The following is a 26,532-nucleotide window of genomic DNA, read 5'->3' as shown; positions in this document are numbered from 1 at the left end:
TTTGTGGCGACTTTATACGGTTGACGTAAGGTTTTAAAATTAATTTTGGCTTCTCTCTGCAGCCTTTACAGTGGCTAACTGCACTCCTCCCAAAACTTCTCCTGCTAAACTGGGAGCTCCAAGAGGACAGGAATGACCTGTTCTTCACCTCTTACCAGAACCTGACACTGAACATGGCACGGAATGGCTCTCAATACATATTTGTTGAATGAATTAAAAGGATTTTAGGCCCAAAGAAAGAATTTGACTTAAGGAATTTCTGACTTCGTGTCTTTCTTAGATTGCCCTGCATTCTAATATTTTAAGACAGAAGACATGTTTCTCTACTTTATAAATTGATCAGTTCTCATCATCAGAGTTCTAAAAATACACAATTACATTTTTAACATATAAATTCAGCTTTGCTTTTTACTCATCCCTTAAATCATTAAAAACTTGGCCCTTATGAGCTTTATTGTTTTAGGGACCAAAAGATGTTAATTTAAAGGCAAAGCACATTTGTAATGACTTTAGAGCTTTACTACAATAGGTTATAATTACGCGTTGTATAAGACTACAGCTGCCGCAGAGACAAAGGAGCAACCTGCTTCTGAAACAGTGATTTGTAATTCATATTATCAGCAGAAATGTGCATAGAGACAATGTACTTTTCAGGCAAGGACGATGTGCTATCATTTTTCTCACACAATTCCGATTTTGGACAGTTATGTTTTCATATAAAATATAAGCATCAATTTATTTTAAACTTACCAGTGTAATTCTGAATTGACTCTGAGTTTTTAATTTGAGCAGCAGATGCCAATGGAAGACAGTTTGTCTTGGCTGAAGAAATTCTTTCTGATACTGGTTTAACTGGCCGACCTTCCTTAATAGGTTGATAGGCAGCTGTGGAAGATTTGCTGGCTGCTAAATTATGCATTATATTTTCCCAGTCATCATCATCATCAAAGTCATCTATGTCAAAATTATCAACATCACAGGAAGCCTGGATTTCTCTTTCTAAGTCATTTAGTGAAGCAGTGTGTTTATTCTGATCTTTCACAGCCGTGCTTGTGAGAACATTTCCCGGGAAATAAGAGCTTTCATTTCTTTTTTCTATCCTTGGTGTTTCAGCCCAGTTGCTACTTACAAAGGACTTCTGTAAATGGGGACTGAATAACGGTCTTTCAAAGGGATTCTTCGTGGAGGCTGAGAATCCTGTCTTTCCTGGGGTAGTGGCCAGGACACATTCCCTAGCAGCGTTGGAATTTGAGGGAAGGTGTGGAAAATGTAACTCCTTAACAAAAACACAACTTCCTGTAGGACAGGAATCACTGTTTGAAAATGCCTCCGCAGAGGAAAGAGACGCCATGTCCTCCGGGGGGCCACCAAGCGCCTCGGGCCAGCACCTCCACACTGAACCAAGAACACGGGCGCCGCTTGTATTTGAGTCGGCGTCGGCCAGGAGCTTCCTTCTGAAGAGAAAACACAACACCACATTCGATGGGAGTAGTCTACCACGGTAGGCCGCACAAGTATATCGTTAGTTTCCATCCCAAATTGTGGCAAAAAGAGTCTCTTTTTCTCAATCTCCAAAGGGGCAGTTTGAAAACAACAAATAAATTTATAAATAAGTAAGTTTAAAGCACAAAACAGAGTGACCAGTATCCTATTCAATTTCCCAGCCAGAATGCCTGGAAATTCTGCCCCGTGTGTTTCTGACTTAGGTTGGTGGGAGGCAATCAGATACATATTCTAGAAGAAAACATAAGATACCTTATGTCCCGATGCTGACGCAGTTCCTGTCCACAATCCAGAGCTGTCAGTTCATCGTCAGGAATAGTATCAACTAATTTACAGATGTGGTCCATCACGCGAATAAGCTGCTGTTGTAAACTGGTCTGTCTAGCTATAAAATTTTATTTTGTCAATATTTTTCCTTGAAAAAGACTTAAAATTTTATAAGTCATGCACGTACAATCTGAAGTAGTTTAAAAACAAGATTGTAAACTACCACGTATTGCCCTATTATCTGCCTGTGAAATAATCTGAAATCACGTCATCTCCATTCTGTATCATGAGAGCCCGTAACTGTGTGACCATCGTTTCATTTCAGGTTAATTCTTACTATTTCGCTTAGGGTAACCTACGTCATTGTAAGCTACAGAAGCTGATCGATTTAGGAAAGTTTTTAACTAACCTCAGGGGTAAATCTTACCAGGCCCATAGAAGGTATATCACACAGGGCTGGACAGGCAAGAGCCCCGCCTGCTGTTCTGATCCGCCTGGCATCCACACTTCCTTTCAGTGGTAACAGACTTAGACTTTCTTTGGGGAGACCCCTGCCCCTCTCCCTCGGTGGGCATCTGGTGTAAGGCAGCTCAAGAGAGAAACAGGTCCGGGAATTCTGTGACTGGAAAAGGAGACTTCTCTTTTCAAGAAGCTGCACAGGCTGCTGGTGGCCGCGTCCTCCGCCACCACACAGGGAAACACAGCCTGAAAGGAAGACCAACACGAGGGCAGCAGAAAACAGACATGGAAAGGAGTGGGGGACTGAGATGGAGACATGGGGTAGAAGAGAGGCAAGCAGGTGTGAGAGAGAGATTCCTGATCAATTTTCCCATTTTCAAAATTTACGTTACATAACTAAGAAAAAGGATGTCAAAGGAGGTGAGGCTTTAGATGAAGGAAGAAAAGCCTGGGTCAGGGTAGAAATGGGAAGCAAGGAAGATGCCTCCTCCACCCCTAAGGCCTCAGGTTAGCAGGAGAAATAAACAGGAAATCAACGGTTTAGGTGGGCTGCAGAGGAAGCTGTTCTCAGGAGACAATGTGACAAGTAAGAGGAAGAGAATGTGCAGAGAAGAGAACGCGACTGCCGGGAAATCACTGACGGAGGACAGCCAGTCACGGGCTCTGAGGGGCAGGAGGGCGGGGAAGAGCAGACAGGCAGAGGCTCAGGGGACCAGCATCTTTGCGACAGTGACTGGGAAAAGTGGACTTTTACTAGAGACAGGCACGAATAAGGACGTGCGGTATGAGACGGTCAAGTGGAATTGCTGAGTCCCCATTTTGCGTGTTTGCGTGTTTTCTCTGCATGGCGAACCGGGTATCAGATTGGAAAGAGGAGAATAAACACTGGTCTGAAGGAAATGAAAGCCAAGATAGGCTCAGAGGTAGATACAGCCAGTGAAAAGGAGCTCGAGTCTTCTTGTCTAGACAGGTTACACCTCAGAATACAAAGCAAAGCCGCAGAGAAGATCCCGCTGATATGTGAGGAATCCAGTGAATAGGACAGTTAGTTGGTGGAAGAGTGAAGACAAGCAAACATTGTTCTAATTAAAAAAAGAATTCTAAACAGATTGCCAAAAGCTACAGGCCGGTGATGTGGATGTTAATTCAAGGCAAAATTCTAGAACATGTTATCAAATGGCTGCTTTGTGAGCTTCAAGAGGAGAGGAAACAATTATAGAGTTAGCAAGAGTTCATGTAAATAAACCAGTAATCTTAATGTATTTCCTTCTTTGAAGGGATTACTAGACTGGCAGATGATAACAGCTACCACTTACTGAAGGCCTACAGTACTCTGGCACTTAACCTTGAATCCTGACAAATACCCAGCAAGATACCGGTCTCATGTTATAGAAGAAAACTGAGGTTCAGAGAAGCTTAACTAATTTGCCATAATCACACAGCCAGTAGGAAAAGACAGGGTTTTGTACCCGAGGACCGCGTCACTCTAGAGCTGACGTCCCAGGCTCTTTCTCTTGCTGCCTTAGACCCTGGACTTGCGGAGCCACATGACTGAGTCTTCTGCAGCAGCCCCCCCCCCCCCCCCCCCGAGTGGACAAGGGAGAGAAACACAGTCTGGAGGCAGATGTGAAACAAGTTGAGCAAGAAGGGATGAATGGACTGATGTCACCTGAGAGACCGCTAAAGACATTCCATATGGCTCGGTCCTTGTCCCCGTCCTAGTCAACCATTTTATCAGCGAAACAATGCCACAGAACAGCACAGTGTGGCGGCTACCAGTGTCAACTCAAGAGCCTCAGGACTGCTGGATTTCGATCCTTGCTCTGCTGTTGTTTAATTCCACGACCACGTGTAGTTCTGTTTAATTCTCCTGGGCCTCGTGTCCTTATTTGTAAAATGGGGATAACAGAAACTGCCTTCAAGGCCACTGTGAGGATTAAACTAGCTGATATTGTCAAACACCCAGAAGAGTGTCCTAGTAGGACATCAGGTATTTCAGGGACTTCCCTAACAATAAATTCAGAGACCAAAATAAAGAAAAAGAAATTTGGAGGAAACAGAAATAACGCACACCACCACACACATGCATGTACACGTGCACGCTACACACATGCACGTATACATACAATACACACGCACACACACACCACACACGTGCGTGTGACACACACATGCCTGCACACACACCACTATGCTCATGCGTGTGCACACATACACACCACAAGTACAGGACCCATTAGAAAAGACCAGAACAGGGGCACCTGGGTGGCTCAGTCAGTTGAGCATCCGACTCTTGATTTTGGCCCAGGTCACAAACTTATGGTTTGTGGGATCGAGCCCCGCATCTGTCTCTGTGCTGACAGCATGGAGCCTGCCTGGGATTCTCTGTCTCCCTCTCTTTCTGCCCTTCCCCAATCATGTGCATGCGCTTTCTCTCTCTCTCTCTCAAAAAAAAAAAAAAAAAAAAAAAAGACCAGAACAACATGTTACAGAATATTCAGAGAATAAAACAAGTGCTCTTGGAAGATGGCTTGATTAAATGGAAAAATCCCATAGACGAGTTAAAGATAAAATTGAGTAAACCACCCAGAAAGCAGAGAAGCAAAAAGTGGAAAATAGAAATGATAACTCATGGAGGCCTAAAATCCAAATTACAGAAGTTCCAGGAAGAGTGAAAGAGAAAAGAGAAAACAAATAAGAAAAGAAAAAGAAAAATTCCAAAAAACTCCAGGACAGAAGGACACAGATCTCCAGACTGACAGAGACCCTGGGAAATAGAAATCAGGAGCAGGAAAGGAGGCTGCTGCTTTTCAAAATCTTGTAGTGCATCTAGATTATTTGTATTAGTTAATAGAAAATTTAAAAATGAATTAGAAACATCAAATAAACAGAAAGTATTAAACTTTGCATGGACATCAAGCTGCAAACCCCAGAGTACACACAAGGGAGAATCAGGAAGATGTAAGGTCTAGGAAAAAGAGTTAAAAGACCTGACAATATTTAGCCCTAAAAAAAGCAGGGGGTGGGGTCGGGGGAGAGGCTTCTAAGAACTTTAGACTTATTTCACGAGGATTAAAGTTACAGGAAGACAAATTCTGGCTCAGTATGAGAAATGACTTTCTAACCAATAGTGTTTTCAAAACACAGTATGAATTATCTTGTGAGAACACAAGTTTCTGAGTCGTCGAAGTCGATGCTGGCTACACAGCACCCAGGGGCGGGCGGTTCTATGTGGGGGGCCCGGTCCTGTAGGGGGCCCAGTTCTGTGTGACAGCCTGGTTCTGTGTGGATGTCCAGTTCTGTGAGGAGAACTGGCTGGATCTGTGAGGGGCCTGGTTCTGTGGGGGGGCCCGATTCTATGTGAGAGGCCTGGTTCTGTGTGGAGGACTGGCTGGTTCTGTGTGTGGCCCTGGTTCCGTGTGAGGGGCCCATTCTGTGTGGGGGGCCTGTTCTGTGGGGGGGGCCCAGTTCTGTGTGGGGGGCCCGTTCTGTGTGGGGGGCCCGTTCTGTGGGGGGAGCCCGGTTCTGCGTGGGGGGCCTGTTCTGTGGGGGGGGCCTGGTTCTGTGTGAGGGGCCCGGTTCTGTGGGGGGGGGGCCGTTCTGTGTGGGGGCCCGGTTCTGTGTGGGGGGCCTGTTCTGTGGGGGGGGCCCGGTTCTGCGTGGGGGGCCTGTTCTGTGGGGGGGCCTGGTTCTGTGTGAGGGGCCCGGTTCTGGGGGGGGGGGCCCGGTTCGGGGGGGGGGGGGGCCCGGTTCTGGGGTGGGGGGCCTGTTCTGTGTGGGGGCCCGGTTCTGTGTGGGGGGCCCGGTTCTGTGTGGGGGGCCCGGTTCTGTGTGGGGGGCCCGTTCTGTGTGGGGGCCCGGTTCTGTGTGGGGGGCCTGTTCTGTGGGGGGGGCCCGGTTCTGTGTGGGGGCCTGGCTCTGTGTGAGAGCCATCTCATGTACCTCATGCTAGACAGCCACAGGTTAAAAATATAATCACGCTTTGTTTTCAAACGTAAGCAGTTAAAATACGTGCTATGTCTAAAATAATTTTTGTACCCTCATAGTCTGTGCTGATTTCTTGATCAGGCTGCCACATTGTCGTCTCCTTGGGTTTTGCCAAGTCCTCTGATGTGCTAGGACCATCCTTTGTGTCAGAGGCGTCAAGGTCCTTTAATATACTGCAAATTAAAAAATATAAAACCAACCATAATACAGACTTAGACCAAATGCATAATTCTTTCTGTGATGTTTTTCCACCACTGGCCAGACAATATGGAACAGAATAGAGAAACATGTTTTTTGTCTCTTCCATTCTAGAACTTCTTTGGCTGGCTTTCAAAGTCTCCCATCTTCTGGCCCCAAGAGACCTTTCACCTCTACCTCCAAAGGTGTCCTTTCAGTAACCCCAGGTGGCATCACATGGCATCGCTCCCACTCCTCACAGAAGCCCGGCATCGTCTGCCTGAAGGATTCTGCCTCGCTCTCCTCTCAATTTGGGAAACCCACCATCTAATCTCTTCCCACCCAAATCACACTTTTTCTTCTAGGCCCGGTCCAAGTCTTACTCTTCTGCTTCCTCTAGCACGTAGTTATTAACATTCCTCTCTTCTGAGGTTCCAAAGCATTTTTCCAGATTCTCTTGCTAGGCCAGCGTGGCTAATACATTTATCTGTACGTAAGATTAACTCATGTAGATTATACGAAAATTATCAACACATACAAACGTGGTCAGTCTGACTAGATACAAGAAATACCTGAAACAAAATAAATGCACGCTAAATGGTGTTAGAGAGGGTATCATGGAAATACAGTGCCTTCTGGAACGTGAGAAGGCTTTGCCAAGGAGGGAGACTTGAGGAAACCTTGAATGGTGGGTAAGGGAAAGGTGACGGACCATGAGGGGAGACAATAAAGACAATTCTCTTTACCTGATATTCAGGAATCACGATACGTACCTAAAGCAGGATTTTAGAATGCAATCTTCTAAATAAATCAAACAATGAGGAATAACTATGCTTTACATAGTCTTAAAAAATGATAATATAGGGGGCTCCTGGGTGGCTCAGTCGGTTGAGCGTCTGACTTCGGCTCAGGTCATGATCTCACGGTTCGTGAGTTTGAGCCCCGTGTCGGGCTCTGTGCTGACAGCTCAGAGCCTGGAGCCTGCTTCGGATTCTGTGTCTCCTTCTCTCTCTGCCCCTCCCCAACTTGTGCTCTGTCTCTCTATGTCACTCAATCAATCAATCAATCAATCAATAAATGTCAAAAAAAAAGATAATATAATCAAAGGAAAGACATTCTATTTTTAGCAATGTTTTCTGGATTTTCAGTTCGTCTCATTTAGCTCTTTGGAACTTAGAGCTGTTGTACGGGCATAACTGGAGACAGAGCTCAAGAGGTGACGTGGGACCTGAAGGCAGAAGTCTGGGGGCCAGCTAAGGAGGTTTAGGCACACAGGAGATACAAAACATGTTTCTCGTTTGGTTATTCACTATCCGACCGTTCCACCTTGGAAGTTAACTCAGAAGTCACAAGCAGTGTTTTAAAACAAGATAAAATACAAAAGAAAATTTATGTGTGTACTGCCCATGGTGAGAGTACTGTCTGTGAACATTCTGTTTTGGTTTTAAAATATATACAAATATATATTTGAGGTTGCAATGGAAAATACAGAGAGAGAATCTACGCTGGGAATTACCTTGGAAATAAATATTTTCTAACTGCGAACAACCTATAACCATGGTATGACAACTCAAAAGATCATGTGGCCATTAAAAAGAATAAAGATAAAGACTACGTAGAAACATGGAAAATGTTTTTAAAATAACGTTAAGAGCAAAACAGCAGAATAAAACATTATAGTTACATGTTGATTACAGCAATGCAAAAATCACACACACATGCAGAGAAGGATCAGAACTCAACACGGGTAAAGAGAATGTCTGGTCTGAGGGAACCACAGCACCGCAAGTGTCCCGTTAAACAGGCTGCAGTGTCATCTGGGCCACACACACTTTTTTTTTTTTTTTTAATTTTTTTTTTCAACGTTTATTTATTTTTGGGACAGAGAGAGACAGAGCATGAACGGGGGAGGGGCAGAGAGAGAGGGAGACACAGAATCAGAAACAGGCTCCAGGCTCTGAGCCATCAGCCCAGAGCCCGACGCGGGGCCCAAACCCATGGACCGCGAGATCACGACCTGGCTGAAGTCGGACACTCAACCGACTGCGCCACCCAGGCGCCCCACACACACTTTTTTAATGAATAGAGGAAAGAAAGGCAGGCGTTCAACGGGAAGCGGTCTGGCCCGGGGAACAGCCTTACACTGGATCTCTTACACTGGAATCCTTACACTGGATTTAATGTCCATCTGCCATTAAATGTACCATCCCAGGCAACGCCTGCTCCTCCCCGGGCCTTGGCTGCTTCACTGTTCTAGGAGAATCTGGTTTAGAATCTACGCTCCATATGAACTTTCGCTCAGTTCCTCCACTTCCTATAGCTCTGTCTGAATTTCTATGGGAAGGGCGAAGAGGACAGGGCAGCTCTTACAGTTTTTTAGTTTCGTCATCAAACAGTAATGACACTGTGACCTTTCCCATCTCTTCAAACATCCCAACCCACCTGTGAAAACACAACCCCAGAGAAAGAGGTTATGCAGGCAAACACCTCCTTGTTGATGAAGGTGGGATCCTAGACGGACCTGCTCTCATTAAAATATTGATTAACAGCACAGTCACTCAACTGGACTGTGGTCCGGATTGGGTGGGAGACAGAGGCAATGTGGACTATTAGTTTTTTAAGCTATTGATGGGCTATATGTACCATCTTTTTCCCACACTACCAATTAACCACAACCATGTCACCGATTTACTAGAATTCAGAGAATGACAAATACAATGGCCAATTCTATACTGCAAGACGAAAAAAAAAAAAAAGGAAAAGAAAAAGAAAAAAGGGCATATTATTTACTAAGTCACTTTCCAAATGAGTTCATTTTATGTCATTTCAGGTCTGAGTTTGGAAATATAGTATTTTTAGGAATATATTCCGCCTGTAAAAATCAACTCAATAAAACTGTTCGGAGGTCCCGTGTAATTAAGAGTAATGGAAGTTTACAGCTTTAGAATGCCATCAATTAAATAAAATGTATAAAGAGGGATTTTCTGACGCTTTCATTGAGATATAAACTGTGCAGAAGCAGGATATAAATCTATACAGATGCTACCAAGCTAAAGAGAATTGTTTCAGACATCCCAGAAATAAACAATGTTTATGAACTAGCTGTTTTACCTGAGACATTTTAAAGCGGAAGAAGAGGCAGAGGTGACTTCTTCTGGAGAAGGAGGAATGAAATCTGCATCGTAATCCTCTTTGTTGAGCTCAACACACGGAGACTTCTCAACTGGATGTAATTCCGTTTCTTCCGAGATCTTCTTTTCGCTACTCTCTAAAGTAAAACCGGGGACACGGGTTACTTTCATCACTCCGGGGACGTCACTCGAGTGAGCACTCCGGGCGAGTCACACCAGGCGAGGGCACCCTCCTTCCACACCTGGGCGCGGGGCGGGGGGGGGGGGGGGGGGGTTGCTTCTTCCTGAAGAATTACTGAGTCAACCGGGTTAAGTCCAACGAACGTGGGAATGAGGCTAAAGATCTGTTTAAGGATTTCTGTGTCTGTCTCCAGGTAAATTACAGATCCCAACTGAGCGTCGGCACTTCTGTTTTGCTCTTTTGCTCTTATTTAAGAGGGAAGTAGAACAAGTCAGTATGATAAGTGCACAAACGCGGTTGACCGTACCGCCAAGGCATCCTAGTCACTTGCGTCCTGCCAGATTCAGTGTTTCTCCCTCTCTCTCTTGACTGTGTGGGATAACGATGCCACACGGTTGCTTTCTAATTCACCTTTTACCCAATTTTTTCTCCATGAACAGCAACGCATTTGATTAGACTTTAGTTTTGCTTGCTGTCGATCATTTCTCCGTCCCCTCTCGGCAGCTAGTAACCTTGATGGGATTCAGGTATCTAAAAGTGTTGGTCTCGTATTTATACCTATTTCGTATGTCGGGTACTTCCACATATGGCTAATCTTAGCTGGTAGGTTCTGGACACCTAATAATTATGACAGCTACACAGAAAATGATTTGAATGTGTAAAACTTCAATAGCATAATTAGATCATATTCTACATTAATTTTAGATGGGAGCAAGCCATAAAGGGATTATAACAGAAAGGCTTAGTTCCACATCCCAATTCTACCAACTAGCCAGGAGACCATTAAGAAACCATTTAACCTCTATGGACTTTATTTTCTTCACAAGTAAAATTATAGAGCTATTTTTCGTGTTTATATAATAATATTATCAGAATAAAATCTTTTCTGTAGGTCCTGCCTCAAGACGTGGCCAACACATTGTTCAGTAAGTTCCTCCAAAGGGCCTAAGGAAAACAACTGTATCTCCTTGCTGTAGTTCCCAACGCCTGGCTTTGAATAAATTAATACAATCAACATACTAAAATGAGATAAAATATAATTTTTACCTCTTTCTTTTCCCAAGTGAGTTTTTACAGGGTGACCATCCTGAGCATCTCCACCTAGAAGCTCTTCGGGAATAGGGTCATCGTCAATGCAAATCACGTCGTCACTTAACCATTCCGAGGAGTTGTTCTGTTCCTTAGTCACACGTGCTTGCTCACTTGCAGAGGAGGACGGAGTCACATCAGCCTTTATTGTATTTGCTTGAGATCGCTGTGCTTGAAAAAAGTTTCTCTTGCTCTTTTTCGATTTCTGAGCAGTGCTTACTCTTACAACGTGACTTTTGCACGGTGTAACAAATGCTTCTGAATTTCCAGAAATATCAAAGTCATCCATATCATCCCAATCATCGACAGTAACAAAAGAATCTGATGAAGAACTAAATTCTAATTTCTTGAAAGTAGCATTACTGGATTTCTTTACAACCGATGTGTTCCGGGTATTACAAAAAACTCCCCGTGGAACCTGCAGCAAATCTGGCAATGATGGTTTTGAAACAGCTCTCCTGGTTTGCTGTCCTGCTGGAGCATTTTTAAAGTCATTGACCCTTGTCTGCTGACTTGTGATACGAGGTGAAGGTTCACTAAAGGAAAGGGTCTCAGTAACATTAACGCTTTTATCACTTAACACAGGTGCTTTTGCTACTGATACGCTAGTGACAGATACATCGTTGGCTGAAGATATTTTCTTTTTAAAAGTGAAACCTCTGAAAAATAATTGGAAAACCGAATTAGACTGACGAGTTTTAACAAACACACCAACTATACAAAACTCTAAAATCTGTTCCTGATTTATACAGCAACTCACCTTAACTATATCACAAGTGATCAAAGAACCTGTTCCCTCTCTGGTTTTTAAATGTGTAAGGTAACTTAAATTTTATTTTGTATGAGCTGATCTTTCTTTTTTTTTTAAAGTTTACATTATTTATTTTGAGAGAGAGAGAGAGCGAGCGAGTGAGCATGGAAGGGGCAGAGACAGGAAGAGAGAGCCAGAATCGCAAGCAGGTTCCACGCCGTCAGTGCAGAGCCTAATGCCAGGCTTGAACTCATGAATTGTGACTTCATGACCTGAGCTGAAATTAAGAGTCAGACGCTTAACCAACTGAGACACCCGGGCGCCGCAGTACGCTCTGATCTTTCTAACGCAGAAGCTAATTATTCAGTTTTGAGAGTGTCGGGGCCATTCCCACTACTTTATTTCTCAGGCTGGCCATCCTCAGCCAGCAGCACCTCCAGTGGGAGGGGACAGCATCAAAGAAACGGAGAAGAAACTCATATGTGGCAACTTGTTGCCATTCTGATACAAGTTTTATGGGGAAGGGGAAAAGAGGCAAAACCCAAAGAGGCTCCACTGAAATCTGAAAAACAAGTAAAAGAGACAGGTATCCTGGGCGTCTGTGAGGTTTAGTGACATGAAGGTCAATGGTAACTTTAAAGCCAGCGCCCAGAACAGTGTCTAGTCTTGGTACAGGCACAGTTGAGAAATTAAGTATCACTACAAGCAGTTTGGAGTCTAGCTTAGAGGAGAGAACAGAACTGGAGAGCTGTCATTTCCATATAAACTGTTCTTGGAATGTAATTATATTAAAATATTAAAAATACCTGTTTGCCCAAATTTATAGGATTCACTATTCATTCATCCCACAAATATTCACTGAGCAAGCATTATGCACCAGGAACAAGGCAAAGTCACTGAACAATTTAGCACCTGGTGCTGCTAAAACATGTTCTACCATTAATTTGCAAAGTAGGAGAGTCACTGGCCCTCTCAGCTTCATTTCCTGATGTGCAGTGAAAGGGTGGAAAGGGAAGAGATCTCATCTGTATGATACTGTGGGTCAGTGTCTGTATGACGGCCAAAATACTTACGAAGATTTTGGTTTTGCAAGACTTAATCCGTTATTAAGTTTTCTGGCTGAGTGGCGTTCCAGTTGCTCCTGTAGATTATTCTGGGGAATAGCAGCCATGATCCTAAACAGTGAGGAAAAGAACTATCAGCAGAGTTATGTACATCACATTAATCATAGTATTCCTTAGGGGTGGGGGTGGAGCACTGTCTCAACTGTTCCCAGATTAATTAAGGTTTTTTGGGTCAATAAATTGTTTTGACATTTTTTACGAATGGTGAAATTTTAAATATATAATCTTCAGAGAACTCAGTGACTCATTAAAAAGGAATAACATCAGAATCATAGGGGTCTCAGAAGATGAAGAGAGAGAAAAAGGGGTAGAAAATTTATGCGAGCAAATCACAGCGGAAAACTTTCCTAACCTGAGGAAAGATACAGACATCAAAATCCAGGAAGCACAGAGAACTCCCATTAGATTCAACAAAAACTGACCATCAACAGGCATATCGTATAGTCAAATTCACAAACACTCAGGCAACGAAAGAATCATGAAAGCCAGAGGGAAAAAAAGTCCTTAACCTACAAGGGAAGACAGACCAGGTTCCCAGCAGACCTATCCACAGAAACTTGGCAGGCCAGAAAGGAGGGGCAGGATATATTCAATGTGCTGAATCACAAAAATACACAGCCAAGAATTCTTTATCCAGCAAGGCTGTCATTCAAAATAGAAGGAGAGAGAAAAAATCTACCCAAACAAAAATGAAAGGAGTTCATGACCACTAAACCAGCCCTGCAAGAAATTTTAAGGGGGGACTTTCTGAGGGGAGAAAAGACAAAACAAACAAACAAAACAACAACAAAAACCCCAAAGACCAAAAGCAACAAAGACTTGAAAGGACCAGAGAACATCACCAGAAACTCCAACTCTACAGGCAACATAATGTCAATACATTCGTATCTTTCAGTACTCTAAACATCAATGGTCTAAATGCTCCAATCAAAAGACACAACGTAATAGAATGGATAAGAAAACAAGATCCATCTATATGCTGTTTACAAGAGACCCATTTTAGACTTAAAGACACCTTCAGATTGAAAGTAAGGGGATGGAGAACCATCTATCATGCTAATGGTCACCAAAAGAAAGCCAGAGTAGCGATACTTACATCAGACAATCTAGACTTCAAAATAAAGACTGTAACATGAGATGAAGGAGGGCATTATATCATAATTAAGGGGTCTATCCACCAAGGAGACCTAACAATTGTAAACATTTATGCTCCAAATATATAAATCAATTAATCACAAACATAAAAAAACTCATTGATAGTAATACCATAATAGTAGGGGATTTCAACACCTGACTTACAGCAATGGACAGATGATCTAAACAGAAAATTAACAAGGAAACAATGGCTTTGAATGACACACTGGGCTGGATGGACTTAACAGATATATTCAGAACATTTCATCCTAAAGCAGTAGAATACACATTCTTCTTGAGTGCACATGGAACACTCTCCAGAATAGATCACATACTGGGACCCAAATCAGCCCTCAACAAGTACAAAAAGATCGAGATCATACTGTGCATATTTTCAGACCATAATGTTATGAGACTTGAAATCAACCACAAGAAAAAATTTGGAAAGATAACAAATACCTGGAGACTAAAGACCATCCTACAAAAGAATAAATGGACTAATCAAGAAGTTAAAGAGGAAATTAAAAAGTACATGGAAGCCAATGAAAATGATAACACCACAGACCCAAACCTCTGGGACGCAGCAAAGGCGGTCAGAAGAGGGAAGTATATAGCAATCCAGGCCTTCCTAAACAAGGAAGAAAGGTCTCAGATACACAACCTAACCTTACACCTTAAAGAGCTGGAAAAAAAAACAGCAAATAAAACCCAAACCAGCAGAAGACAGTAAAAAATAAAGATTATAGCAGAAATCAATACTATTGAAACCAAAAAACCAATAGAACATACCAACGAAACCAGGAGCTGGTTCCTTGAAAGAATTAACAAAATTGATAAACCCCTAGCCAGTTTGATCAAAAAGAAAAAGGAAAGGACCCAAATAAATAAAATGAAGAATGAAAGAGGAGAGATCACAACCTACACTGCAGAAATACAAACAATAATAATAGAATATTGTGAGCAATTATATGCCAATAAAATGGGTAATCTGGAAGAAATGAACAAATTCCTAGAAGCATATAAACTACCAAAACTGAAACAAGAAGAAATAGGAAATTTGAACAGAACCATAACCATCAAAGAAATCGAACTAGTAACCAAAAACCTCCCCCAAAACAAGAGTCCAGGGCTGGACGGCTTTCCAGGGGAATTGTACCAAATGTTTAAAGAAGAGTTAACACCTATTCTCTTGAAGCTGTTCCAAAAAATAGAAATGGAAGGAAAACTTCCAAACTCATTCTATGAAGCCAGCATTACCCTTGATACCAAAACCAGACAGAGACCCTAATAAAAACAAGAACCATGGACCAATTTCCCTGATGAACATGGATGCAAAAATCCTCAACAAGACATTAGCCAACTGTCTCTAACAATACATTAAAAAAAGTATTCACCACAACCAAGTGGGATTTATACCTGGGATTCAGGGCTGGTTCAATTTCCGCAAAACAATCAATGTGATTCAACACATCAATAAAAGAAAGGATAAGAACTACATGATTCTCTCAATAGATGCAGAGAAAGCATTTGACAAAATACAGCATCCTTTCTTGATAAAAACCCTCAAGAAAGCAGGGAGAGAAGGATCATACCTCAAGATCATAAAAGCCATATATGAAAGACCCAGTGCTAATATCATCCTCAACGGGTAAAAACAGAGAGCTTTCCCCCTAAGGTCAGGAACAACACAGGGATGCCCACTCTCACCACTGTTATTCAACACAGCATTGGAAGTCTGAGCCTCAGCAATCAGATAACACAGAGGAATAAAAGGCATCCAAACTGGCCAGGAAGAAGTCAAACTTTCACTCTTCGCAGATGACATGATACTGTACATGGAAAACCCAAGAGATTCCACCAAAAAACTTCTAGAGTTGATCCATGAATTCAGCAAAGTCGCAGGATATAAAATCAACGCACAGAAATTGATTGCATTTCTGTATACCAATAATGAAGCAGCAGAAAGAGAAATCAAGGACTTGATCCCATTGACAATTGAACCAAAAACCATAAAATACCTAGGAATAAACCTAACCAAAGAGGTGAAAAATCCATACAATGAAAACTATAGAAAGCTTATGAAAGAAATTGAAGACACACAAAAAATGGAAAAATATTCCATGCTCATGGATTGGAAAAACAAACACTGTTAAAATGTCCATACTACCCAAAGCAATCTACATATTCAATGCAATCCCTATCAAATAACACCAGCATTCTTCACAGAGCTAGAACAAACAATCATAAAATTTGTATGGAACCAGAAAAGACCCCAAATAGCCAAAGCAATCTTGAAAAGGAAAACCAAAGCTGGAGGCATCACAATCCCGGACTTCAAGCTATATTACAAAGCTGTAATCATCAAGACAGTATGGTACCGGCACAAAAACAGACACTCAGATCAATGGACCAGAACAGAGAACCCAGAAATGGACCCACAAACATATGGCCAACTAATCTTTGACAAAGCAGGAAAGAATAGCCAATGTAATAAAGACAGCCTCTTCAGCAAGTGGTGCTGGGAAAACTGGACAGCGACATGCAGAAGAATGAACCTGGACCACTTTCTTACACCATACACAAAATAAACTCAAAATGGATGAAAGACCTAAACATAACACAGGAGGCCATCAAAACCCTAGAGGAGAAAGCAGGCAAAAACCTCTTTGATCTTGGCCACAGCAACTTCTTACTCAACATGTCTCCGGAGGCAAGGGAAACAAAAGCAAAAATGAACTACTGGGACCTCATCAAAATAAAAAGCTTCTGCACAGCGAAGGAAACAATCAGCAAAACTAAAAGGCAACCTACAGAATGGGAGAAGATATTTGCAAATGACATATCAGATAAAGGATAGTATACAAAATCTATAAAGAACTTACCAGGGGCGCCTGTGTGGCTCAGTCAGTTAAGCGTCCAATTTTGGCTCAGGTCATGATCTCCCTGTTTGTGAGTTTAATCCCCATGTCAGGCTCTGTGCAGACAGCTCAGAGCCTGGAGCCTGCTTCAATTCTGTGTCTCTCCCTCTCTTTCTCTGCTTCTCCTCCCCCCTCTCAAAAATAAACGTTAAAAAAATGTTTCAAAGAACTTATCAAACTCAACACCCAAAAAACAAATAATCCGGTGAAGAAATGGGCAAAAGACATGAATAGACACTTCTCCAAAGAAGACACGCAGATGGCCAACCGACACATGAAAAAATGCTCCACATGACTCATCATCAGGGAAATACAAATCAAAACCACAATGAGATACCACCTCACACCTGTCAGAATGGCTCACATGAACAACTCAGGCAACAATAGACGTTGGCGAGGATGCGGAGAAAGAGGATCCCTTTTGTACTGCTGGTGGGAATGCAAACTGGTGCGGCCACTCTGCAAAACTGTATGGAGATTCCTCAAAAAATTAAATGTCCCTGACAGATGAATGGATAAAGATGTGGTGTATGTATGTATGCATACACACACACACACACACACACACACACGCATATATATGTATATACACACAATGGAGTATTACTCGGCAATCAAAAAGAATGAAATCTTGCCATATGCAACTACATGGATGGAACTGGAGGGTATTATGGTAAGCAAAATTAGGGAAAGACAAATATCATATGACTTCGCTCGTATGAGGACTTTAAGATACAAAACAGATGAACATTAAGGGAAGGGAAACAAAAAGAATATAAAAACAGGGAGGGGGACAAAACATAAGAGACTCAAATATAGAGAACAAACTGAGGGGGTGCTTGAGGGGTTGTGGGAGAGGGGATGGGCTAAATGGGTAAGGGGCATTAGGGAATCTACTCCTGAAATCATTGTTGCACTATATGCTAACTAACTTGGATATAAATTAAAAAATCAATTAATTAATGTAAAAAAACCAGGATCAATGAAATAGAAAAAAAATATAATAGAAAGTCATTAAACCAAAATATCCTACTTTGAGAGGAGTGATAAAACGTCCTCAGAGACTTAATGAAAGATATTGGAAATATGAAGTTGCATATTCAGTTATAAAAAAAAGAACTAATTGTTTTAAAAAATAAAGTAGTTGCTACAAAGCCGTCAGTGGATGAGCTGAGTAGCATGTTAATTAGCTGGATCAGGCCTAGGAAATCTGTAGTCCTGTTACATAATGGTCAGAAGACACAGCAAAGAGGAGGAAGTGGATAGGAGAGATTATGCAAGGATGTCACAATGTAAATTTGGTCTCATAAGAATGACATGAGGAATTAAACAGATGGAACGTACTTGAAGACAAAATAAATAAATAAAATGTATAATCTTTAACTCACTGAAGGCTTAGTTAAGTAGCAAAATGACCTGGATTCCCCCAATGCTAAAATAAGCACAAAAGACATCAGAGAAGAGATTATTTGGAAACGATCTGGAGGAAAACCGGACCTGGCTTGGGTCTGCGGAGCAAGCAGAAGCTGCGCGGGGAGGGCGGTGTGAGAAACTGAAGAAGGCACCCTGAAAACCCAAAGAACAGATGAACGCAGTTCTCGGCCCGAGGGGAAAATCGGGAAAAGAAGAAAGGGATCACCAACGAGAACAACGGTTTGCCAGCAAGAGGCCAGACTTCATCATTATCAAGTCTCAGCCTGAAAGAGTACTTTACCAAGCAGATTTGCATCCCTCGTGTGACAAGCGTGAAATCGCTGAACTACAGCACAGGGTAACGCACGGCCTCAGTGACCCGAAAATTCTTCCTGGGGCTGAAGGAAGACGGGAGAGCTGAAATCTAGGCTTAAAAATTCTCATTCCAGGGCACCTGGGTGGCTCAGCCAGTTAAGCATCCAACTCTTGATTTTGGTTCAGGTCATGATCTAACGGTTCACGAGTTCAAGCCCTGCATCCGGCTCTGAGCTGACAGTCCGAAGACTGCTTGGGATTCTCTCTCTGCCTCTTCCACCAAATAAATAAACATTAAAAGAAAAGTCTCACTCGAGCTGATAGTTACAATCCCTCTCCCATTCCATCTTTATCAGAAACCTACTTTTATTTAATGCCATGTAACTGAGGAGGAAGGGTTAACAACACTAGATGATACTCATGGAAATATGATGCTCTGCGTAAATCACAATCCACTCACTGATCATTAAAATAAACTATGTTTGACAACTGTTTCACTTGATTTTTTTTTAAGTTTACTTATTTATTTTAGTAATCTCTACATCCAATGTGGGGCTCAAAACTCGTGACCTCAAGAGCAACACGACTCCTCTGACTGAACCAGCCACCCCTGTTTTACCTTATTTTCATTTTTTCAAAAAATGTTTATTGATCTTTGAGACAGAGAGACAGAGAGGAGAGCACACATGCACGCAAGTGAGCGGGGGAGGAACAGAGGGAGGGAGAACCACAAGCAGGCTCCATGCTCAGCGTGGAGCCTGACTCAGGGCTTGATCTCACGAACCGGAGATCATGACCTGAACCAAAATCAAGAGTCGGATGCTTAACTGACTGAGACACAGGTGCCCCTAAAATGATGTATTTTAATCCTGTCATCCCTCCTTTTTCATTATCTTGAATATTTCTATCGAGAAGCCTTCTCGAATCTACTATTTTGTTACCTAGTATACTACAGTTCACATGGGAAAGACAGGATGTTAGATTCTTTCCTTTATTAATTTTCAAAATAATGACTTGATTTTCTAACAACCTTCAATTATGCTCAATTATCTTTCATTATTATTTTGAACTCATAGGTTAAACATATTTAGTGTATTTTATTTTTTTTTTAAGTTTATCTTTTGAGATAGAGAGGGCACACATACTCACACACAAATGGGGGAGGGGCAGAGAGAGAGGGTGAGACAGAATCCCAAGCAGGCTCTACACGGCCAGCACAGAGCCTGACTCGAACTCACAAACCATGAGATCATGACCTGAACCAAAACCAAGAATCAGATGTTTAATTGACTGTGCCACCCAGGTGCTCCCACTTTAGGCATATTTTAGTCCAATACAGTTATCGTCCTTATTGATTCTCCAATTGTTTCATGTTTGGCCAGCGGGAGCCTCTTACGTCTTTTTGACGTAACCTTGATAGTCCGTGCTAAAGTAGTCCTAAAATAGTCTTTGCGAGCTCCCTCACTATCTGGAATGAAAAGATATCCCAGGCTAATCTTCTGCATTTTTTGCTCCAGACTTAGAATCAGCCATTTCCCCAAAGGGCCCTGATTTCTTTTTTCGTGATGTATATATATATATTTTTAGTTTATTTGAGAGACAGAGATAGTGCCAGACAGAGAATCCGAAGCAGGCTCCACACTGTCAGGGCGAGCCCAATGCAGGGCTCGAACTTGTGTAACTGTGAAATCATGAGCTGAAACAAAGAGTCAGACGCTTAACTGACTGGGTCACCCAGGCACCCCTCGTAGAGAATATGTTAAGACCACAGTCTCTGTGTGTCCAAAGGCACCTTTCCGTTTCATTACCTTCTTTTTTTTTTTAATGTAAGTTCTATGCCCAATGTGGGGCTCAAACTCATGACCCCGAGATCAAGAGTCACATGCTCCTCTGACTGAGCCAGCCAGGCATCCTGGCACCTCCCCATTTTGCATCTAGTTTAAAAGGCTCAGTATTTTGTTTAAATATGCTCTCTCCAAGGTCCGTCCAACGTGGAAGTCTTTCACAGTCTAAATGAGAAAGACTGAAGTCACACTACTGCCTCTCAGAATTTCAACCTCAGCAGCTGATGTGGGGGGCAGAGGCACACAGACCTCCAGCCTTAAGACACCAAGAACAAAATGGTCCATAGTATCATTACTTAACCTTGTCCCATATTTCTTCTAAGTTTTCATAGTTTCTATCGCATCCTTTTATGAATTTTCCATGTCTTACTTATTTTTGGATCAAAACCAGCCATGGTATTCTTTTTTTTTTTTTTTAATTTTTTTTAATGTTTTTATTTATTTTTGAGACAGAGAGAGGCAGAGCATGAGCAGGGGAGGGGCAGAGAGAGTGGGAGACACAGAATCTGAAGCAGGCTCCAGGCCCTGAGCTGTCAGCACAGAGCCCAATATGGGACTCGAACTCACGGACCGTGAGATCATGACCCAAGCTGAAGTCAGACGCTCAACCGACTGAGCCCCCCAGGTACCCCAAAACCAGCCATGGTATTCTAATAGAGATTTCTAACATTACTCTGCAGCATGATGATATGTGTATATAGCCATCTCGATAGTACAAATTTTGATGAAATATTTCATAACTGTAGTGATAACATTATGGATTTATAGTTGGCATGCAGGCAGCCTTAACCCTGGGCTATTCTCTACTTCTAGTTTTTTTAATGTTTTATTATTTATTTCTTTTTGAGAGAGCGCGCGCACGTGTGCGCATGCAAGTACAAGCGGAGGAGGGGCAGAGAGAGAATCCCGAGCAGTAAGAGAGAATCCCGTGATGTAAGCACAGAGCTGGATGCGGGGCTCAATCCCGCGAACCTAAGCCAAAATCAAGAGTCGGACACTCAACTGACTAAGCCACCCAGGGGCCCCTACTTTTAAGCTACATGACTCTGGTTATTGCTACAGGGTAGCAACCTTTAGCCAGAGACACACTCCAAAGCATGGTAGCAAGTACACAATTTTCTACTCCAAATCCTTCAGTGAGAACGCTTTGAAGACATTGGTGAACACTGAGAAGCAAAAAGGGGTCTCCTTTGTATACTCCATTAAAACATCGTTAAGTTAAAAAAAAAAAAAAAAAAAAAAAAAGGGGGCGCCTGGGTGGCGCAGTCAGTTAAGCGTCCGACTTCAGCCAGGTCACGATCTCGCGGTCCGGGAGTTCGAGCCCCGCGTCAGGCTCTGGGCTGATGGCTCAGAGCCTGGAGCCTGTTTCCGATTCTGTGTCTCCCTCTCTCTCTGCCCCTCCCCCGTTCATGCTCTGTCTCTCTCTGTCCCAAAAATAAATAAACATTGAAAAAAACAATTAAAAAAAAAAAAACACATCATTAAGTTGTCCGACACACACAAAATTATTTACCAACAACAGCAAGTATTGGTGGTATGAAATTAAAGGAGGAGAATAAACTGAAACTAGAGACCAGTGAAAGGCTCTACAATACTGAAGGAGAGGAACAAAGCAATGAGCACAGAAAACTTTAAAGTAAATCTCTGAATAAGACCCACCTCAGGAATCACAAGTATAATTTGGAAAATGATCACAATTTTCTCTTACTTAAGGGGGGAAGTTATCCTTAAGCCATTGCAATAAACAAAACACTAATTCAACAGTGCAAAAAAATTTACCGAATGAAACATAATAAACCAGAAGACCATATCCATGCACAGACAGAATAAATAAATCAGTGAAAAGAAGGAAGAGGATGATAACAATCCAGTGCTGGAATACAAAACATACACCCAGCAAATGAGACTTAAAGTCTTTTGAATTAAAAGAAACCAATGGCAAAGAATAAAGGATTAAAAGAGTCCCAACTGAACAGTGTCTTGAATAAACAAAAATAGTTTAGGCCAGAAACTGAAAGGGCCTTTATTTAACAAACAGGTCATGATACTAAGAAGTAGTCTAAGGACATTAAACTGCAAGGAAAATTTTTATTTAAAAGATTTTATTATTATCGTTTTTTAAGTACGCTTTACCTCCAATGTGGAGCTCAAACTCATGACCCCGAGATCAAGAGCTGCACATTCTACTGACTGAGCCAGCCAGGCGCCTCCACAAGGAAAATTTTTTAAAAAAAATTCTACAAGTAGCTTAGAAAAAAAGTATCACATTTGTAGTAATAAACAGAATTCCTTCTGACTATTTGAGGGACACAGCATTTATAAGATCCTCAGCATACAAGACCCAAGCAACTTTCATTCACATGTGACAGGAGAAATACCTTTTTGGAGTTTGAACATTGTAAGATTGAAGCCTTACCTTCAACACTGGCTGTTAAGAAACGTACAAATAGCAACACTGATTTTAAAAACAAAAGCTTAGGTAGACGGAAGCGGGCAGCAGATTCTGCGCCCCGGCCTCACCAGGAAGCTAGTAACGTCTCTGTGGATTTGAAGCAGAATTTCCTAAGAACACGTAAGGGATGGAGAAGAGAAAACTGACGATGGCCTTTAAGGCCCTGACATCACGTGCCAAGCTGCTATCTTTGGACGGTCGTGGACTTACGCTAACGTCTGGAACAACAAAAGCCTCTTTGCGTGGCCCTGGACAGTCTGCTGCGCGGGAGGCTAATGAAGTCGATTTCGGAGGGATCCCTCCACCTGCGCTATCAAAAGTACACGCGGATCTCACCTACACGGTTCGCTACACTCACAGCTCCAACAGAGACACCTGAACTCTCCCCACCCCTGAAATTGCACTGGAACTGCTGGTGGCCACGAACTTCCTCGGTTGTTAAATAAAAGAAATTATAATAAACTGTTAACTTTTTTCAGCATTTAAAAACCAACAAAAACAAAAATGTAAGAAGTTAGTGGAAGGAGCACATGATCTGAGTTAACCAGGTCCGTCAGACAACGTCCTAGGAACACTAGCAGGAAAAGCATTGTTATTGCGACACGCAGTTATTACAACAAAAGGTTAAAAAGAGACTGCAGGAAAACAGCAAGACATAGGACAAAGGAAGCGAAGTTCTCTTTCTTTCTTTTTTTAAAGGCAGAATTCCTCTTCTTTCAAATAAATGAGACTATTGCTCATTTTGGGATCAAAATAGACTATTGCTATTTTGGGATCTATCAAAATCCGTACTACCTTTTCTCTAGGTCAAGTCTTTCTTTCACTCTTTTTGTTGTCTTGAGATGGCTATTTCAGGACCGGGGGGACAGACTGCCAGAAAGACCGCTCTTAAGAAATTCAGCGCCAACTAACATTCAGGTATGTCTTGCACTGCTTCCTGTCTTCTGCTAGAAGTGGAGGTTTCGGGGGTGAGCTCCATGTGGTTACTGTTCAAAGGCTAAGCTACCTTCTAGGGCAAGAGCAGGAGCCAATCATAACCTTATGAACCTCAAGGTCACCTCGATGGGGCACCAGTGGAAAGTAACACCTCTCTCCTGTAATCAAATCAAACATCAAGCAAACACAATTTCTAGACAGAGAGAGACTTTTGACTAGGATCTTATAAAAGTGGGTTTTCTTCCATTTATTGCCATACATAGTTTCTTCTGGGAAGAGGCATAGCTCTGTATGACTTACCTAAGAAAGCAGAGCTGTCAAAACTTGTAATCCCACTGTATCCCACAAGAAGGAAAATTTATTAATTACTGGGTATCAGGTGGTTGCTGGGTCCATTTGCCCAAAGATCTTCTGTATCACTGCTTTTATTACACGGGTTTTTAATGGTCTCTCTTTTTAAAATCAATAGTAAAAATGTATTTAAAGTAACGATATATCATTTTAACAGTTTAATCAATAAAAATCAGTGTGATCAGGGGCGCCTGGGTGGCTCAGTCAGGTAAGCACCTGACTTTGGCTCAGATCATCATCTCGCGGTTTTGAGTTTGAGCCCCACATTGGGCTCCCTGCTGTCAGCACACAGCCTGCTTCAGGTCCCCTATCTCCCTTTCTCTCTGCCCCTCTCCTGCGTGCGAGCACACATGCCCACTCTCTCTCTCAAAAATAAACAGAAAAAAAATTTTTTTTCAATCAGTATGATCAGATCAACAGATTTTAAAAATACATTTCTATTGGGGTAAAACATACATGCAGTAAAGTGCACTGATCTTAAACATCTCAATATGGTTTTACTTATATATTTGCCTATAAAAGCAACACTCAAATCACAGTACAGAACATTTCTAGCACAATATGCTTTCTTGTTCCTTCTCCCAGTTAATATATGCCAGATGTAACCACTATCTGACTGTATCACCAATGATTAGTTTTGCCTAATTCATATAGAGAATCATACAGTATGTACTATTAGTACATTTTTGAAAAGCCATCTGATAAAACTCAAACCACTTCTGAGACATTAAAACACAGAATTAAAGTTAAAATCAAAGGGGACCTGGGTGGCTCAGTCAGTTAAGCGTCCAACTCGATCTCAGCTCAGGTCTTGATCTCAGGGTTGTGAGTTCAAGCTGCACATTGGGCTCTGTGCTGGGCATGAAGCCCACTTAAAAAAAAAAAAAAAAAGACAAAAGACAAAAGACAAAAGACAAAAAAAAAAAAAAAAAAAAGAAGTTAAAATTGAGACCCACTGTATTATCTTGTATATTTTACAATAGGGGTGAATCCATGAAAAAATAGGGGCAAAAAACAAGGCTGTTCTCCTATTTTCACTCTCACAGTGGACATTTTTGCCAATGCAAAATTATTCAAAAAGGAAATACTAGAATAGATGAAAATATCATTGCATGCAGACAATATGATTACATACCAACACGATCCAAAGAAAATCAGTCATAACAATAGATAATTAAAACTTCAGCAAAATGGTTAAATAAAAGATAAATATAAATCCACAGAAGTCAGATGCATTCTCATGTAGTGGTAATAACTAACCCGAAAATACAATTTTTAAAAAAGCATTCAGTTAACAATAGCAATGAGAAGTATTAAACTACCAATTAACCTAGCAAAAGACATACATCTTCATGATATAAAGAAAATGACCAAATATTACTGGGAGAAAAAAAGAAAAATTTAGAAAAATAGAGAAATATTTCATGTTCTTCAATGAAAAGGTTTAAACATCATTAAGATAACAATTTTTCATAAATTAATTCGCGAGTTTAACAAAATTCCAATTAAAACACCACAGAATACTTCACAAAACTCAACAAAAATGCGTCTAAAGTTCATTTGACAAAAGCACAAGACAAGAATATTAAGTAACACTGGGGTTGTAACTAGCATTAGAAATACAATCATATTGGGGCGCCTGGGTGGCGCCGTCGGTTAAGCGTCCGACTTCAGCCAGGTCACGATCTCGCGGTCCGGGAGTTCGAGCCCCGCGTCGGGCTCTGGGCTGATGGCTCCGAGCCTGGAGCCTGCTTCCGATTCTGTGTCTCCCTCTCTCTCTGCCCCTCCCCCGTTCATGCTCTGTCTCTCTCTGTCCCAAAAAAATAAATAAATAAATAAATGTTGAAAAAAAATTAAAAAAAAAAAAAAAGGAATACAATCATATTAAATGTAACAGTCATTTAAATGTCATGGTACTCGTCTTTAAAAAAGAAAAATAAGGGTGCCTGGGTGGCTTAGTTGGTTAAATGTCCAACTCTTTGTTTTGGCTCAGGTGATCTCAGGGTTCATGGGATCAAGCCCCAGGTTGGGCTCTGCGCTGAGGGTGTGGAGCCTGCTTGAGATTCTCTCTCCCCCTCTCTCTCTCTGTCCCTCTCCCACATGCTCTCCTTCTCTCCCCCCTCTTCTCAAAATAAACTTTAAAAAAAAAAAAAGAAATACAGGAAAATCTAGTCTCTAAAACATGTTTAATGTGTGATGAAAGAAACACAACAAAATAGGGAAAGTATTCAGTATTTAACAAGTGTTACTGGGATGTTCAGTAAGCAATAGACTCTAGATCTGGAGCTGGCAAACTATGACTCACGGGCCAAACCTGGCCTGCAGCCGGTTTTTGTAAAAAACATTTTAGTGAAACACAACCATGCTTATTTGTTCCCATACTACCTATGGCTGCTTTAGCACCACAGCTGGGTAGTTATCACAAAAGACTATCTAGTCTGCAAAGCCTAAAATATTTGCTACCTGGCCCTTTATAAAAAAAGTTTGAGAGTTGCTCTAG

The 26,532-nt window shown here is 41.8% G+C and overlaps 1 protein-coding gene across 8 annotated transcripts in view; it reads right to left on the bottom strand.

Annotated features, from left to right (window-relative positions):
* The window catches only part of BLM (BLM RecQ like helicase), a 90,480-nt gene that overhangs the window by 48,859 nt on the left and 15,089 nt on the right, over window positions 1-26,532 (bottom strand). The window contains exons 1-7 of one of the 8 annotated variants that reach the window (XM_047862567.1): window positions 24,796-24,815; window positions 12,619-12,720; window positions 10,753-11,453; window positions 9,505-9,661; window positions 6,268-6,389; window positions 1,756-1,888; window positions 751-1,454 (exon numbers count right to left, since the gene is read on the bottom strand). In XM_047862567.1, the coding sequence (XP_047718523.1) occupies window positions 751-1,454; window positions 1,756-1,888; window positions 6,268-6,389; window positions 9,505-9,661; window positions 10,753-11,453; window positions 12,619-12,716 (1,915 nt within the window). In that variant the 5' untranslated portion in view covers window positions 12,717-12,720; window positions 24,796-24,815. Of the gene's footprint in view, window positions 1-750; window positions 1,455-1,755; window positions 1,889-2,197; window positions 4,578-6,267; window positions 6,390-9,504; window positions 9,662-10,752; window positions 11,454-12,618; window positions 12,721-23,657; window positions 23,723-24,795; window positions 24,816-26,532 lie in introns of those variants that run through there. The other 7 variants (XM_047862569.1, XM_047862568.1, XM_047862565.1 and 4 more) reach the window with 7 other exon arrangements.

This window comes from Prionailurus viverrinus, chromosome B3 (genome assembly GCF_022837055.1).
Source record: "Prionailurus viverrinus isolate Anna chromosome B3, UM_Priviv_1.0, whole genome shotgun sequence".
NCBI classification, from domain to species: domain Eukaryota; kingdom Metazoa; phylum Chordata; class Mammalia; order Carnivora; family Felidae; genus Prionailurus; species Prionailurus viverrinus.
This window is presented reverse-complemented; position numbering and strand designations above follow the sequence as displayed.